This window comes from Macaca fascicularis, chromosome 1, assembly GCF_037993035.2.
Source record: "Macaca fascicularis isolate 582-1 chromosome 1, T2T-MFA8v1.1".
Classification (NCBI taxonomy): Eukaryota; Metazoa; Chordata; class Mammalia; order Primates; family Cercopithecidae; genus Macaca; species Macaca fascicularis.
The window spans coordinates 192,214,816-192,233,285 of NC_088375.1; the positions used below are offsets into that span (position 1 = coordinate 192,214,816).

Here is an 18,470-nt window from a genome sequence, read left to right on the forward strand (position 1 = left end):
ATTTAATATAATAGTTATTATTTCCTAGGTCCTTTGATCATCTTTTCTAGCTCTGTCGTCGGAGGAAGCAAGAATTACATATAAAAATCCAGTGTGTCTCAATTTAAAGGGTCATTTTTATTCCTGGTTACTGATCCTCTCCTCTTGGTCTCCTCCAAATGAAAAAGAAGAAAGGGGAAGAGGGAGAAAAGGAACAGCAGCAGTCATGCTTCAGTATAATTTTATACCAACTGTTTTAGAATAAATATTTAAAATTGATAATACCCAATGTTGATGAGGTTGTGAAAAAAATAGTACATTGATAAACTGCTAGTGAAAATAAATGATGATAGCTAGCATTTATTAAGCAGTTACTAAGTGCTAAATACTTTACATGCTTCGTTTCATTTGGTCCTCACAACCCTGTGGGATAGATAACTATTATTGTTCCCATTTTATGAATCAAGAAATTGAGGCTCAAGGAGGTTGAGTAACTTGACTATGAAAACAGTATGTTGACACACTTTTTTATTTATGTTATTATTTATTTATTATTATTATTATTTTTTTTTTTGAGACAGAGTCTCACTTTTTGCCAAGGCTGGAGTACAGTGGAGTGGTCTCAGCTCACTGCAACCTCCACCTCTCGGATTCAGGCAATTCTCATGCCTCAGCCTCCTGCATAGCAGGGACTACAGGTATGCACCACCACACGCAGCTAATTTTTGTATTTTTAGTAGAGACAGGGTTTTGCCATGTTGGCCTGGCTGGTCTTGAACTCCTGGCCTCAAGTGATCCGCCCACCTTGGCCTCCTAAAATGCTGGGATTACCGGTGTGAGCCACTGCAACTGGCCAGGCAGAACCCTTTTTTAAAGCAAGGAAGTGATGTCCTAGAGCAATATTAACATTTATATCCTTTGACTCAGTCCAATCGTGTGAATTTGTTTTCTGGAATAATTCAAAAGAAGAACTACATGCACAAAGACCTTCAACACAGCATAATCTTAATTAGCAAAAAAGTAAAACCATAGAGGCTCATGCCTATAATCCTATCACCTTAGGAGGCTGAGGTGGGAGAATCACTTGAGCCCAGAAATTTGAGACCAGCTTGAGCAACAGAGTGAGACCTTGTCTTTACAAAAAGTTCAAAAATGAGCCAGGCATGGTAGCATGTGCCGGTACTTGCAAGAGGCTGAGGAGGGAGGATCACTTAAGCATGGGAGGCTGAGGCTGCTCAGTCACACCACTGCACTCCAGCCTGGGTGAGAGAGTGAGACCCTGTCTCAAAAAAAAAAAAAAGTAAAAACAACATAAATGCCAAACAAGAGAACATGAGAACATGTAATTTACAGAACATCCACATCCTCAGAGATACTGAGCAGTGCTGTCCCACCCTGACTGGTGACATGGATGTGAGTGTGGCTGATCTTTTCTGAAGAAGCAGTCCCACTACACTAAAGATGAGTTGGAGACTGTTCACCTACTTTGTACTCCTATTTGGAAATATTTAGGGGTAGTTTCTATGTAATGGGGTTTATGTGAACTCTCTTCTCATACTCCCTCCTCCAGGAAAAGCTCTTGGTATTTTCCTATCCACTTTTATTTTATTTTATTATTATTTTTTTGAGATGAATTCTTGCTCTGTCACCCAGGCTGGAGTGCAGTGGTGCAATCTCCGCTCACTGCAACCTCTGCCTCTCAGGTTCAAGTGATTCTCCTGCCTCAGCCTCCCCAGTAGCTGGGACTAGAAGCGCACGTACCACCACATCTGGCTAATTGTTTTTGTAGTTTTGTTAGAGATGGGGTTTCCCCATGTTGGCCAAGCAGGTCTCGAACTCCTGACCTCACGTGATCTGCCCACCTTGGCATCCCAAAGTGCTGGGATTACAGGTGTGAGCCACCGTGACCAACCTCCTGTCCACTTTTAAATAATGTATTGCTCTAAATCTTCTTCATTAAACATTTAAAACTTTTCCCATAAAAATAATTATAGAACATCAACATGATTGAATATCATATGGCTATTGAAAATGTTTCCATGGTATATACAGTAAATTAAAAATCAAACTGTGAAAATGAATATACAATATTATAATAATAACAATTTAGAATATATGCACTTGAATTAGGACCAAAAGGGAATAATTGTAAAATAAAAATAGTTAAGATTGTGGTATTGGTGTAATCCCAGCACTTTGGGAGGCCAAGGCAGGTAGATTACCTGAGTTCAGGAGTTCGAGACCAGCCTGGCCAATATGGTGAAACCTCGTCTCTACTAAAAATACAAAAATTAGCTGGGCGTGGTGGCGGGTGCCTATAATTCCAGCTACTTGGGAGGCTGAGGCAGGAGAATTGGTTAAACCCGAGAGGCGAAGGTTGCAGTGAGCGGAGATCATGCCACTGCACTTCAGCCTGGGTGACAGAGTGAGACTCCATCTCAAAAAAAAAAAAAAAAAAAAAAGCTTGTGGTATTATAGGAGGGTTTTTGTTTTTGTTTTTTTTTGAGATGGAGTCTTGCTCTGTTTCCCAGGCTGGAGTGCAGTGGTGCTATCTCGGCTCACTGCAAGCTCTGCCTCCCAGGTTCACCCAGTCTCCTGCCTCAGCCTCCCGAGTAGCTGGGACTACAGGCACCCACCACCACGCCTGGCTAATTTTTTTGTATTTTTAGTACAGACGGGGTTTCACTGTGTTAACCAGAATGGTCTTGATCTCCTGACCTCGTGATCCGCCTGCTTCGGCCTCCCAAAGTGCTGGGATTACAGGTGTAAACCACTGCGCCCATCCTAGGAGGGTTTTTTTAAAAACAAAATTTGCTTTAATATGACTGTATTGTTTTTACTCTTAAAAAATAAATCATAAAAGAAACCCACGATAATAGGAAAGAATGCTTAATTAACCATACATGTGCTCTGTTGAAGAGAAACCTAAATAAATCATTGAACTAAAGTAAATATTTTGGCCAATACAAGGCATCTGAGGATATCAAACAAACTTGAGAAATCCATTTTTAGAATTGCTTTAATGAATTTATCAGCAATTTTGAAGACTCTTGGCTGATATCCATTTGGGATCTGTGGTAACTCTTCTCAATGTCATGGTCCACCTTTTGTCCAGGCTTTAAGTTAGCAGTTTTGTTCAGTATAGCTTTAGGCACCAGTGATTTTATAGTTCTGACTTTTGGTCTTGTTCTTGTATACCGTGTGTCTCTTTCAGAGAAGTCACATTTATGTATCCAGCCTCAGAATTCTGTGAACACACAAGATTCTCAGGGGACTTTTCAGGGGACTTTGAACTTGCCATTGCTTCTTTTGACTTAATGTCGTCAGTCTCTTGAAGACTTACAAATGACTCTACCAAACCTTTTCCTGAAAAACTAAGAAAGGCCATATGTGAGGACATGACGTAGACAAGAGTTTCTTGGTAGCAGTTTGGGGTTACAGGGATATAGGCATTAATAGAATTTCAATTTTTTGCAACTCTTACACAAAGAAAGCCAAATAAAATTTACCTTAAACCTATGTTCATATTTTATTTCCTACCTTAAGTCAGGATTCTGTGGGGTTTAGGGGTGAAGGAGTGGCAAGGGGAGGAATTGGAAGAAGACTCAAATAATTCATGTAGAGAAAATGACCCCAGAATGCTATGCCTTCTCAAGCCAGCAATCCAGGACTAGTTAGGCAGCCATGACTCTCAGGCGTGGCTGAGAGTCCATCTCAGATAGACTTGACTTTACTTGTCTTAACTTTACTAACCTGGAGTTTGATAAAGGCAATATTTCATTCACTACTTCAGATTCAAGGATGTCACTAATTGTTGTTTCCTAAAAGGAAAGAAAGGATGAATGTGAAAAGTTATAGTGATAAATCATTAGCTATATGATCCTAGAAAGAATATGTATATAATAGATATAATACCTCCACATAGTACAAACAATGAAAAACATAAAAGGGTATAGAATGAAAAGCTGGTTGCCCTCTCACTCTCTCTCTCTATAATCTATCTATATCTATTTATAGACTATCTATATCTGTCTATCTAGTTTTACACATGTGGTACTAGACATACTATCTTCACCTTGCTTCTTTCTTTTGTTACATATATTTTGGAGATATTGCAGAAAATTTATTTTTAAAATAACAGCTTTGTTGAGAATTAACTCACATACTATAAAGTTTTCCCTTTTAGTTGGTTCAATTCAGTGCTTTCTAATGTACTCACACAGTTATGCAATCATCACCACTATCTAATTCCAGAACATTTTCATCAGCCCCCAAAAAAGCCCATACCCGGGAGCAGTCTACTCCCCATTTATTCCTCCCCCAATCCTTGGCATCACTAATATACTTTCTGTCTTTATGGATTTCCTTATTCTGGATGTTTCATATAAATGGAATCATGTGGCCTTTTATGTCTGCCTTCTTTATTATCATGTTTTCAAGGTTCATTATATTATAGTAAGTATTAATACTTTATGTCTTTTATGGCTGAATAATATTCCAATGTTTGGATAAAACACATTTTGTTTGTCCATTCATCAGGTGATGGAGAGTGGGTTGTTTTCACTTTTTAGTTATTATGAATAATGCTGCTATGAATATTTATGTACAAGTTTCTGGTAGGACATATATTCTTATTTCTCTTGGATATTGTGATAGTCAGAAAGTTTTTTAAAATTTATATTTATACTATTGAATATTGACAAATTATAAGTGCATATACTTATGGGTACAAAGTGATGCTATGATACATGATATGAAATGACTGAATTGAGGTAACTAACATATCCATCACCTCAAATACTTATTCTTCCTGTCTAACTGAAACATTGCACCTTTGGCCATTGCCTCCCTACCACTCAGTCTCTGGTAACCAGCATTTTGCTCTATGCTTACATGTGTTCAATTGTTTTAGATTCCATATTTAAGTGAGAAGATGTAGTATTTGTTTTTCTGTGCCAGGCTTTTTTTCACTTAGCATAATGTCCTCCAGGTTCACCAATGTTGTTGCAAATGACAGAATTTCCCTCCTTTTTAAGGCTAAATAGTATTCTATTGTGTATATATACCACATTTTTACACACCATGGTGTATATCACATCCTGACTTCAAATCCTTTGGATGTATATCCAGAAGTAAGATTGCTGGATCATATGGTAGTTCTATTTTCACTTTGTTGGGGAAACTCCACACAGTTTTCCATAATTGCTGTACTAATTTATATTCCAAACAACAGTGTACAAGGTTTCCCTTTTCTCCACAACCTTGCCAACACATTATCTTTCATATTTTTGGTTTGTTGAGATAGGGTGTTGCTCTGTCACCAAGGCTGGAGTGCAGTAATGTGAACATAGCTCATTGCAGCCTTGACCTCCTGGGCTTAAGGAATCCTCCCACCTCAGCCTCCTGAGAAGCTACAACCACAGATGCACACCCAACTAATTAAAACAAAAAAAATTTTTTTTGTACATACAGGGTCTTGCTGTGTTGCCCAGGCTGATCTAGAACTCCTGATCTCAAGTAATCTTCCCACCTCAGCCTCCCAAACTGCTGGGATTACAAGTTTGAGCTACCCTTATCTTTCATCTTTTTGATAATAGTCATTTTGACAGGTGTGAGGTGATATCTCATTGTGGTTTTAATGTGCATTTCCATAACGATTCATGATGTTGAGCTTTTTTTTTTTTTCATATATCTGTTGTCCATTTGTATGTCTTCTTTTGAGAAATGTCTATTCAGGCCCTTTGCCCACTTTTTAATTGGGTTATGTTCTTGCTATTCAGTTGAGATCCTTATATATTTTGGATAGTAATCCCTTATCAGATGTGTAGCTTACAGATATTTTCTCCCAATCCATAGGTTGCCTCTTCACTCTGTTAATTGTTTCTTTTGCTGTGCAGAAGTTTTTTAGTTTGATGTAATCCCATCCCATTTGTGTATGTTTGTTTTTGTTCCCTGAAATTTTCATGTCAAATTGAAAAAATTGTTGTCCAGATCAACATCATGTAGTTTTTCGCTATGTGGTGTTCTTCTAGTAGTTTTACAATTTCAGGTCTTGTCTTTAAGTCTTTAATCCATTTGGAGTTGATTTTTTAATGTAGTGTTAGGTAAGGGTCCACTTTCATTCTTCTTGCACGTGGATATCCAATTTTCTCAATACTGTTTTGTTGAAGGGACTGTCCTTTTCTCAATGTCATTCTCATCCTTTGTCAAAACATCAACTGACTATAGGCCAGGGGTGGTGTCTGACACCTAAATCCCAGCATTTTGGGAGGCCAAGGCAGAAGCATTGCTTAAGCCCAGGAGTTTGAGACCAGCCTGGGCAACATGACAAGACCCAATTGCTACAAAAAAATTTAAAAAATTAGCTGAGTGTGATGGTGTGCACCTATGGTTCCAGCTACTTGGAAGACTGAGGTGGGAGGATTGCTTGAGCCCAGGAAGTTGAGGCTGCAGTGAGCTATGATTGCACCACTGCACTCCAGACTGGGCAACAGAAAAAGAAAAATCAATGTGCTGTAAATGTGTGGGTTTGTTTTTAGGCTCTCTATGTGGTTCCATTTGGTCTGTGTGTCTAATGCCAGTCCCATGTTGTTTTAATTACTATAGTTCTGTTATATATATATATATATATATATATATAGACACGATCTTGTTCTGTTACCCAGGCTGGAGTGCAGTGGCACAATCATGGCTTACTGCAACCTCTACTACCTGGCTTCAAGCAATCCTCTTGCCTCAGCCTGCCAAGTAGCTGAGATTACTATGCCCAGCTAATTTTTTACTTTCTTGTAGAGATGGGGTTTTGCCATGTTGGTCTTGAACTCCTGGGCACAAGCTGGTCTCAAACTCCTGAGCTCAAGCAATCTGCCCGCCTCAGCCTCCCAAAGTGCTGGGATTACAAGTATGAGCCACTGTACCCAACCTGTAATATAGTTTGAAATCAGGTAGTATGAGGCCTTCAGCTTTGTTCTTTCTGCTGAATATTGCCTTGGCTATTTGCGAGTTTTATAGTTCCACATGAATTTTAGGACTGTTTTTTCTATTTCTATGAAAAATGACATTGGAATTTTGATAGGTATTGCACTGAACCTATAGGTTGCTTTGGGTGGTATGGGCATTTTAGCAATATTAATTCTTTCAATTCATGAACACTAATATCTTTTCGTTTATTGTGTTTTCTTCAATTTATTTCATCAAAGTTTTGTAGTTTTAAGTATACAGATCTTTCACCTCTTTGGTTAAATTTATTCCTAAGTAGTTTATTTCTTTTGTAGTTACTGTAAATTGTATTATTTTCTTGATTTCATTTTTGGATAATGTGTTGTTGGTGTATAGAAGCACTACTGATTTTGGTGTGTTGATTTTGTATCCTGCAACTTTACTGTATTTTCTTCTGAGTTCTAACAGTTTTTAGGGATTTCTATATATAAGATCATGTTGTCAACAAATAGACACAATTTCACTGTTTCCTTTCCTATTTGGATGCCTTTTATTTCTTTCTCTTGCCTAATTGCTCTGGCAAAGATTTCCAGTACATATGAAATAGAAGTGGTAAGCGTGGGCATCCTTGTCTTGTTCCTGATCTTTGAGAAAAAGCTTCCAACTTTTCACCATTGAGTATAATGTTAGCTGTGGGCTTGTCATACATGGCCTTTATTGTATTGAGGTATATTTCTTCTAAACCTAATCTTTTGAGAGTTTTTATCATGAAAGGATTTGAATTTTGTCAAATGCTTTTTCTGTATGTAATAAGATGATCATATGGTTTTTGTCCTTTATTATATTAATGTGGGGTATCATGTTTATTGATTTGCATATGTTGAGCCATCCTTATATTCCTGGGCCAAATCTCACTTGATCATGGTGAACGATCTTTTTATATTCTTGCCTGGTTTTGGCATCTGAGTAATGCTGGCCTCACTTAATGAGTTTGTTAGTATTCCCTCCTCTTTATTTTTTTTGAAGAGTTTGAGTAAGATTGGTATTCATTCTTTAAATATTTGGTGGACTTCAGGAGTGAATCCAGTAGGTTCTGATCTCTTCTTTGATGGGAGACTTTTTATTATGGCTTTGATCTCATGATTCATTATTGGTTTGTTGAGGTTTTCTATTTCTTCATGGTTCAATCTTGGTAGGTTGTATGTTTCTAGAAATTTATCCATTTCTTCTAGGTTTTCCTATTTGTTGGCATATAGTTATTCATAATAGTCTCTAATGATTCTTTGTATTTCTGAGATCTCAGTTGTTATTCTCCTTTTTCATTTCTGATTTATTTATTTGGGTCTTCTCTCTTTTTTTTCTTAGTCTAGCTAAAGATGTGTTGATTTTGTTTATCTTAAAAAAAAAAACCCAACTTTTTGTTTCATTGATTTTATGTATTGTTCTTTTAATCTCAATTTCATTTATTTCTGCTCTAATCTTTTTGTTTGTTTGTTTTGTTTTGAGACAGTCTTGCTCTGTCACCCAGGCTGGAGTGCAGTGGTGTGATCTCGGCTCACTGCAAACTCCACCTCCCAAGTTCAAGTGATTCTGCTGCCTCAGCCTCCTGAGTAGCTAGGATTACAGGTGCGTGCCACCACATCCAGCTAATTCTTTTGTATTTTTAGTAGAGATGGGATTTCACTGTGTTGGCCAGAATGGTCTCAATATCCTGGCCTCGTGATCCGCCCACCTTGGCCTCCCAAAGTGCTGGGACTACAGGTGTGAGCCACTGCGCCCAGCCTGCTCTAATGTTTATTATTGCTTTCCTTGTATCAATTTTGGGTTTGGTTTGTTTTTGCTTTTCTCATTTCTTGAGGTGCATCTTTAGGTTGTTTGTTTGAAGTCTTTCCACTTTTTCGATATAGGTGTTTATTATTATAAACTTCCCTTCTTAAGGTCAGGCATGATGGCTCAGGCCTGTAATCCCAGCACTTTGGGAGGCTTTGGTGGGCGGATCACCTGAGGTCGGGAGTTTGAGACCAGCCTGACCAACATGGAGAAACCCTGTCTCTACTAAAAATACAAAATTAGCCGGGCATGGTGGTGCATGCCCGTAATCCCAGCTACTTGGGAGGCTGAGGCAGGAGAATCACTTGAACCCAGGAGGTGGAGGTTGCAGTGAGCTGAGATCGCACCATTGCACTCCAACCTGGGCAACAAGAGTGAAACTCTGTCTAAAAACAAACAAACAAACAACAACAAAAAACTTCCCTCTTAATATGACTTTTATCATATCCCATAGATTTTGTATTCCCATTTCCATTTGTTTCAAGATATTTTAAATTTTCCATCTTAATTTCTCTTTTTTTTTTTTTTTTTTTTTGAGACAGAGTCTTGCTCTGTCGCCCAGGCTGGAGTGCCATCTTAATTTCTTAATTAACCCATTGGTCATTTGAGAGTATGTTGTTTTATTTCCATGTGCTTGTGTAGTTTCCAAGGTTTTTCCTGTTACTGTTTACTAGTTTCATTTCACTGTGTTCAAAGAAGATACTTGACACAATTTCTATTTTTTAAATTCGTACTTGTTTTGTGGTCTAAGATATGGTCTATTCTGAAAAATGTTCTATGTGCTGATGAAAAGAATGTGTATTCTGCAGCAGTGGGTATGTTCCATAAGTGTCAGTTAGATCTAGTAGGTCTAGTGTGTAGTTTAACTCCACTGTTTGTTGATTTACTGTTAGGATGATCTGTCCATTATGGAGAGTTGGGTGTTAAAGTCCCCACTAATACTGTATTGCAATCCATCTCTCACTTTAGATCTATTAATGTTAGCCTTATATATTTGGGAGTTCTGGTGTTGGATGCATAGATATTTATAATTGTTATATTCACTTGCTGAATTGGCCCTTTATCATTATATAGGTTTTTAGTCTTTGATTTGTAGTCTATTTCATCTGATATGACTATAGCTATTCCTGCTTTTCTTTGGTTTCCAGTTGCATGGAATATCTTTTTCCACTCCTTTTCACTCTCTGTGTCATTATAGGTGAGATGGGTTTCTTGAGGGCAGCATATAGTTGGGTTTTATTTCTTTATCCATTCAGCTACTTGGTGAATTTTATTTTTTTGTATTGATTTTATTTATTTATTTTTTTGAGATGGAGTCTCCCTCTTTCACCCAGGCTGGAGTGCAGTGGCTCAGTCTTGGCTCACTGCAACCTCTGCCTCCCAGGTTCAAGTGATTCTCCTGCCTCAGCCTCCTGAGTAACTGGGATTATAGGCACATACCACCACGCCCAGCTAATTTTTTTGTATTTTTAGTAGAGACAGGGTTTCACCATGTTGGCCAGGCTAGTCTCAAACTCCTGACCTCAGGTGATCCACCCGCTTCAGCCTTCCAAAGTGGATTACAGGCATGAACCATCGCACCCAGCCAAATCTTTAATGCTAGATCCCTGCCTCCTTTTTGGCTCTAGGTGGCACCTTAAGCTCAGGTTCACCTTGGCTCTAGTAAATGGTCAGAGCACTGCCTGTCCCAAATAGGGGAGGTCCCAAACGGATTATCCTGGCAGTGAGGGAAGGCTGTCTAGGGGTTCATGCCCAGGAGACCTGGGGGACATAGCTCCTACAGCCACTCTTATGTCTTCTTTGGCTGAGTTACAGAGCAGAGTCCCACCTCCTCTGTTTCAGGGATATTTCAGGGATATGTCTGTCTTCAGGGGTATTTCTGCGTTCAGGAAGTTGTGATACTACCCGCGGGTTAAGACAAGGACTGGTTTCTGGCTAGGAAACCCAAGAAAGTGGGGAATCTGACTACTTCAGTTTTACTTTTTCCAGCGTAGAAACCATAAGTTGAGAGATTTTCCAAACAGTGGGTGCCTGGCAGATTGAGGGGAAGGGCATTGTGGATGCGGAAGTTCGATTCTCCTACCATCTGCTCAGAGTGTTTCCACTTCTCGGTGGCCTTGGGAACTGACTCATCCTCATGCTGGAGTTCTGCATTGTTGCAGGTGCAGACCTCAGTGCTGTATATTTCTTTCCGTTTCTTTGTTGCGGGGAGAGAAGCCAGCTTGCCTCTATGCCACCATTTTGGAACAGGAAACTCCTTAAGATTCTAAGTTTAAAAACAATTTTGGAGTTATTCCAATAGGTATCAAGATGTTAGAAGTTAGTACCTTTGACACATATGGAATATTGAGTTTGATGTGCTATAGTTCTGACCCATGTGACCCTTATCTTGATTCAAGGGTAACAATATACATCTCAAAGCTATTGGTCCCAGACATACTCCATTAAGTCTTCTAACTCAGCACTTGTGATACTATAGGACTTATTTACAAATGTGTCTGTCCTTCTCTACTAGACCAAAGGCCTCTGAAAACAGGGACTATCTTTGTATTCTTAGAACCTAGGCTATTTCCTGGAAATGGTAAGTATTTGCTGAATGAATAAGTAAAAGAATGAATGACTAGACAATTGAAAACAGTTGTAGCTCAAGGAAAGACATAAATTACTGGATATCAAGACACACTACTTGGCAGTTCTACTTTTGACAAAATTGGAAAAAACCCCAAAAACCCACTCATATAGCTTGGAAATAATCACCTCTCTGAGACCAAATAAGTCTTGTAGCAACACTGACCAACAAGCAGGATCTACTGTCCAGTATCTTGGGAAGAAACATCTAGTAGGTGATATAAACCAGAGAAGAAAGTAATCAGCCTCCATCTTGGTTTCAGAATATGATTCTGTTCATTGAAGTCCCTCTTGCTGACTTGCTTACCAGACAGACTATGGACCTGATCTGAACATGTACTATTTTCTGCATCTCTCTGTATTTGGCTACTTGTCTGCTTGGACTTTTGGAACATAATTGCTTTTCTTTCACTCAGATGCTCTCTTTAGGCTTGACTCTTTTGCCATAGGAAACTTCACATTACTTCGCTGAGCCTCAGATTTGCTCATCTTTCATATGGGGCTAGAATCATACATGGCAAACAGGGCTGTTGAGAATGAGGCACATATGTTAAAACACTGAATATTTATTCATTCTCAAATATTTATGGAGTACCTGTCCATAGATACAGTAATATATGAGATACACTCCTTGCCCTCCAGGAACTCACTGCTGAGTTAATCAGATAGAGAAGAAAAAGGGCAATGACAATACAGTGTATTAAGGAAGAAGCTATGAGGCATATACAAATTTCTTGGAGATTACACAGGTGGAAATAGTTTACTAAAATCTGGCTGTTCAAGAGCAGTCTAAAGGTCTGCTATCCTGATGTGCAGCCAAGAGCCTCTTTGCCACAGCCTACCATGAGGCCAAGAGCCCAGCTACAGCTATATAAAGATGAAGGGAAAAGACAGCACAGCAGCCGTAGCAACCCGAACTTCACATTAAAGGCAGGCCCAATAGGAAGCACACATCTTACCTCTCCTCTGCGAATATGGATGCTCCTTATAATTCGCTCTAAGAAGCCAATCTGCTGTGTGAGACGAAGACTATTTTCCTGTAATTGCTTATTTTCTTTATCCATGTAAAGTACCCTAAGAATGGCATAAATCAGTGGCATGATTAGAAATTTCTGTATCATTACTAAAAACCCAAAACTACATTCCCACTGGCTCTGGATCTTAGACCACTGTCCAGATTTTAGAAGCAAGTTTTGACAGAATAATTCCCACCATATTCCAAGACCAAGTGTGATATTAATACTGAGTGTCAACTTAATTGGATTGAGGGATACAAAGTATTATCCTGGGTGTGTCTGTGAGGGTGTCACCAAAAGAGATTAACATTTGAGTCAGTGGGCTGGGAAAGGCAGATTCACCCTTAATCTAATCAGCTTCCAGCGAATATAAAGCAGGCAGAAAAACGTGAAAAAGAGAGACAGGCCTCGCCTCCCAGTTTACATCTTTCTCCCATGCTGGATGCCTCCCGCCCTCGAACACAGGACTCTGAGTTCTTCAGTTTAGGGACTCAGACTGGCTCTCCTTGCTTCTCAGCTTGCAGACAGCATATTGTGGACCTTGTGATCATGTAAGTTAATACTTAATAAACTCTTCTTTTTATATATATATATGTATATACACACACACAGTCTCCTTTACATATACATACATACATATATATACACACACACATATGGGAGTGTGTGTGTGTGTGTGTGTGTATATATATATATATATCTCCTGTTCTGTCCCTCTAAGAGAACCCTAATACACGAAGTAAAAGTTAATAAGATTTTGGGCTGTACATGGTTATTAAATACATGTACAAGAGTATTAATTCTAGCCCTTAAAAAATTTAAGGAAGGATATGATCCCATTTAGGGATGGGAATGAAACAAGAGAGGCTCTGTATCCCTTCAAATATTGTAGCTACATAGCTTATATCTGGTTCTGTTCTCATACTGATCTGCTTCTGATTTCTTGTGAAGTAGAAATAGTAGTAGCAGTAGCAGCAACCAAGTTTCAAGTACTTGCCATGTACTTTATGCAATGTAACCTACCCACACCATAAGCACTTAAAACTTTTCATGTATTAGCTCATTTAATATGCGTAGCAACCTGATGAAATATAAACTGTTGTGACAAATCTGAGCCTCCGTTTCCTTATCTGTAAAATGACGAAATACTCCTTGGAAGAAACTTACTCTAAGGAAAACATTCAAGTCCAATCCAGGTGATTGTGTCATCAGTAGGGCAAGGTAGAAAGATTATTCATGTTAATGCAAAGGTAATGAGTTAATTGTGTTAGATCCTGACTGTCAGAAGCTATGACAGTTTGAGAAGAGCAGTGATTTATATGGGACATCTAAAAGGGAGACACAGAGAGTAAAAGATCATCAGAGATTCTCCAAGCCTGCCCAGAGATGTGTGCCCAAAGGAGTGGACAAGAACATTCCAGTCTGCTTGGCAGTCCTCTCCCCAGACTATGGTGCTATGGTCTAGGGCCAGGCTGCTGAGGTCCACATGCTGCTCTGTCACTGACTGGGCTGGGTGAGTTCCCTCACCTCTCTAGACCTTGGCTTCCTATCTGTAAAATAAGGCTAATAGTGCCTCTCTCCTGGGATTGGTGTTAGGATTAAATGAATGAGAGAGCTAGCATATAGTAATTGCTCAGACAAATCTTAATCATTCCAATTATTATTGGTGACATTATTTGTTAACATCAACCCACTCTCTTTGATTATAATTAAAGTCTCCTATGAAGAAGAGAATGCTCAGGCTGGCTGAAATGTAACTTATTTTCTGCTTATAATATTTCTCATTAAAAATTAATACACTGGTATCCTGTGGATTTCATGAATTTAAGTTACTTCTGTGAGCCTAATTCTCTCTTATTCTACCTTGATTCCATAGGTATTGAATAATAAAAATGTGGATCAACACACACAAAATGACAGGCCAGAATACACACAGCCAAGTCCTCAGTGAGGCAATGACATTATGAAACAGCCTATCTAAATAGCCAACCAGCCTCCTCCATTATATTTTTCTCTTTGATTTAACAATTTCTGCCACTTGTATGATCTGCTGAAAACAGCAGACAGCAGAGCGAGAGTTATAGGGTAGGCTGCAAACTCAAAGGAGAGCCTCTAGAACCATCTCTTTGTTGAGGGAGAAACATCCTGTTGTGGAGTTCATTGGCTCCAGGCAGGATGGCACCTACCTGCTCTGGATGGAAGATATCGTCCATTTGTTGCTGTGGATCAACTGTTCTTGCTCTATGACTTGCTCCTGAAGTTTCCTTTTTTCTAGAAGAAGGGTATCATTTTGGGCAGTGATCTGGTCCTGTATTGCCTTCTCCTAGGGATTAGAAAGTCTCCTAATTACCACAGCAGGAGAATGATAAATTTAAGAGCATAAGCCTGTTTCTAAATCTAGCAGAAATTTTCCCTTATTTACTGTTTTTTCTCCTGTCCCCTAGTCTGTTTCTACCTGTTTGCTGACATTGTCATTCATTGTAGCTAAATAGTTTTCCAGTTTTCGAGAGGTTATTTTATGTCATATATATATATAATTTTTTTTTTTTTTCTTTGAGATGGAGTCTCACTCTATCACCCAGGCTGGAGTGCAGTGGTGCTATCTTGGCAAGCTCCACCTTCCAGGTTCACGCCATTCTACTGCCTCAGCCTCCCAAGTAGCTGGGACTACAGGCGCCTGCCACCACGCCCGGCTAATTTTTTTGTATTTTTAGTAGAGACGGGGTTTCACCGTGTTAGCCAGGATGGTCTCTATCTCCTGACCTCGTGATCCTCCCGCCTTGACCTCCCAAAGTGCTGGGATTACAGGCGTGAGCTACCGCGCCCGGCCTATGTCATGTATTTTTTTTTTCTTCTTTTTCATGACCCTGAAAGTAGTGAGATCATGTTTTTTGTTTTGTTTTGTTTTGTTTTGACATGGAGTCTTCCTTTGTCACCTGGGCTGGAGTGCAGTGGCACAATCTCGGCTCACTACAACCTCTGCCTGCCAGGTTCAGCCTCAGTCTCCTGAGTAGCTGGGATTACAGGCATCCACCACCATACCCAGCTAATTTTCATATTTTTAGTAGAGACAGGGTTTCGCCATGTTGGTCAGGCTGATCTTGAACTTCTGACCATAAGTGATCTGCCTGCCTTGGCCTCCCAAAGGTTTGGGATTACAGGTGTGAGCCACTGTGTCTGACTGTGGTTTTTTTGTTTGTTTGTTTGTTTTTATAGACAAGGTCTAGCTCTGTCATCCAGACTGGAGTGCAGTGGTACAATCATGGCTCATGGTAACCTCACACTCCCGGGCTCAAGCGATCATGTGCCTCAGTCTCCTGAGCAGCTAGGACTACAGGCATGAACCACCACAGCTGGCTAATTTTTAAATTTTTTGTAGAGTCAGATGCCGGGTGCCATGGCTCACACCTGTAATCCCAGCACTCTGGGAGGCTAAAGTGGGAGGATTGCTTGAGCCCAGGAGTTCGAGACCAGCCTGGTCAACATGGTGAGACCCCGTCTCCACATACACACACACGAAAGCCACATGTGGAGTTCAAGGCCGCAGTGAGCTAGGATCGCACCATTGCACTCTAGCCTGGGTGACAGAACGAGACTCTGTCTCAAAAAAATTTTTTTAACGTAAAAAATAAAATAGTAGAAATAGGGTCTTGCTCTGTCGCTCAGGCTGGTCTCAAACTCCTAGCCTCAAACTATCCTCGTGCTTCAGCCTCCCAGAGGACTGGGATTACAGGCATGAGACACTGTACTCAACCTACATGTTTCTTTTAAATAAGATACTAATGTAGGTCATTCAGAAAAGACTGGTCATCTATTGTTATTATTAATTTTAGAGAGTTTCACCCTTTCACCCAGGCTGGAGTGCAGTGGTGTAATCTTGGCTCACTGCAACCTCTGCCCCCTGGGTTCAAGCAATTCTCCTGCCTCAGCCTCCTGAGTAGCTGAGATTATAGGTGCCCACCACCATGCCCAGCTAATTTTTGTACTTTTAGTAAAAATAGGGTTTTGCCATGTTGGCCAGGCTGGTCTCGAACTCCTAACCTCAGGTGATCTACCCACCTCAGCCTCCCAAAGGGCTAGAATTACAGGCATGAGCCACCACGCCTGGCCAGCCATCTATTGTTAAAGACCTATAGGATGTAGATTAGATGATGTTCTGGAAAAACTATTCCAGATTTTAAAGTCCGTCTCAGAGACCCTGCAATATCTAATGGTAGTCTCACCTGCTATAATTTAAAGACATTGAGTTAATAATGTATTGGTAGGGATTGAGAATAGAAGCAATCATCTCACAGCTAAATCCTAGACAGCTTTAACTGGATTAAAAAGTGTACTGCATGAGGAAGGTGACTGACAGCTTGTCCTTGGGAAATACTGTATTTTTAAAAACAAACAAAAATTCCAGACACATGCTGTGATAATAAGATAAAACGGGAAAGTGTAGTTTGAGTGGTCACAAAAGAAATCTCAACTGACTCATTATATAAAGAAAAAGCTGAAGGAATGAAGCCAAAATAAGTGGCATTACTTTTTGGAGACTTAGAAGGCAAATCTGGCATTTTTATGCTCAGTGCTCTGGTCCTTAGGCCCTAAAATATATAAAATAAGAATTCCTAGGTTTGTACCACTGTGGCATTAAAAGCTCTAACATCAGTCTTCTCTAGGCTAAATAGTTCTAATTTGGTTAACAATTTCTCTACTAAAAAAATACAAAAAAAAAAAAACTAGCCGGGCGAGGTGGCGGCCGCCTGTAGTCCCAGCTACTCGGGAGGCTGAGGCAGGAGAATGGCCTGAACCCGGGAGGCGGAGCTTGCAGTGAGCTGAGATCCAGCCACTGCACTCCAGCCTGGGAGACAGAGCGAGACTCCGTCTCAAAAACAAAACAAAACAAAACAAAACAATTTCTCATGTGAACAATGAGTCCACCAATTAACATGCTTCTAAGAGATTTTTTTTTTTTTTTTTTTGAGACGAAGTTTCACTCTTGTCACCTAGGCCGGAGTGCAGTGGTGCAATCTTGGCTCACTGCAACCTCCACCTCCCTGGTTCAAGCAATTCTCCTGCCTCAGCCTCCCAAGTAGTTGGGATTGCAGGCGTGAGCCACTGCACCTGGCCCTTTAAGAAATTATATACCAAAAAAAGGAAAATAACATCTACGAAAAATTTATATGTGCCAAGTGCCACTTTAGAAATTTTATGTTTTAATATTCACAGAAGACTGGTGTATGTAGGGAAGGGATTATTTCCCTCATTTTACAGACAAGAAGAGTGATACACAGAGACTTGTCCAAGCTTACAGGCAGGGCTATAATTTGAATGCAAGTCTATCTAAGGCCAAAGCCCACAGTACCCTTCAATGGCAGTGAGCAAAAGATCTAATTATTCTCTCAGCCTCTGCTTATTTGGGAGCTCCAGCATATTTTATGAAGACCCGTGGTTCTTTGGGTAGGTGCATTAGTTTCCTAGGGCTGCCATAACATTTTCTCATAGTTCTGAGTGGTAGAAATCTGAAATTACATTGTTGTCAGGGTTAATTACTCATGGGGGCTCCAAGAGAGATTGTGTTGCATGCCTTTCTCCTAGCTTCTTGTGGTTGCCAGCAACCCTTGCTATTTCTTGGCTTGTAGCTGTATCATTCCAGTCTCCGACTTCATCATCATGAGGCATTCTTCCCCTGTCTGTGTCTGTCTGTGTGTTTTCCCCTCTTCCTGTAAGGACAGCAATCATCTTAGATTTATGATTCACCCTAATCCAGGATAATCTCATCTTAACTAAGTATATCTGCAAAGACCCTATTTCTATATAAGGTCACATTCTGAGGTTCTAGGACATGAATTTGAGGGGACACTATTCAATCCAGTATAGTCAGGAAGAAAGCGAGCATGCCTGTTGAAAGGAGAAGACTATTTTTCCAGCCTAGAAGCAAAATGCAAAAGTATGAAAAAGAACTGATAATACAGAAATAGGCTGATGATATGTCTGATGGATCCATGAACTAGGGTTGCTACTTTTTTTTCCTTTCTTTCTCTTCTTCTTTATTTATTTATTTATTTATTTATTTGAGACGGAGTTTTGTTC

At 39.8% G+C, this 18,470-nt stretch overlaps 1 protein-coding gene and 1 long non-coding RNA gene across 41 annotated transcripts in view; one reads left to right on the top strand and one right to left on the bottom strand.

Annotated features, from left to right (window-relative positions):
* Positions 1-2,984: 2,984 nt before the first annotated feature.
* CCDC30 (coiled-coil domain containing 30) overlaps positions 2,985-18,470 on the bottom strand; it is a 191,327-nt gene continuing 175,841 nt past the window's right edge. For all 40 annotated transcript variants that reach the window (XM_074010293.1, XM_074010326.1, XM_074010242.1 and 37 more), the window contains 5 exons: positions 14,579-14,715; positions 12,336-12,450; positions 10,832-11,014; positions 3,733-3,800; positions 2,985-3,353 (listed from right to left, as the gene is read on the bottom strand). In XM_074010293.1, the coding sequence (XP_073866394.1) occupies positions 3,143-3,353; positions 3,733-3,800; positions 10,832-11,014; positions 12,336-12,450; positions 14,579-14,715 (714 nt within the window). In that variant the 3' untranslated portion in view covers positions 2,985-3,142. The remainder of the gene's footprint in view (positions 3,354-3,732; positions 3,801-10,831; positions 11,015-12,335; positions 12,451-14,578; positions 14,716-18,470) is intronic.
* The window catches only part of LOC135968250 (uncharacterized), a 142,082-nt gene continuing 136,400 nt past the window's right edge, over positions 12,789-18,470 (top strand). The window contains exon 1 of the long non-coding RNA XR_010582875.2: positions 12,789-12,943. This is a non-coding gene — a long non-coding RNA (uncharacterized lncRNA). The remainder of the gene's footprint in view (positions 12,944-18,470) is intronic.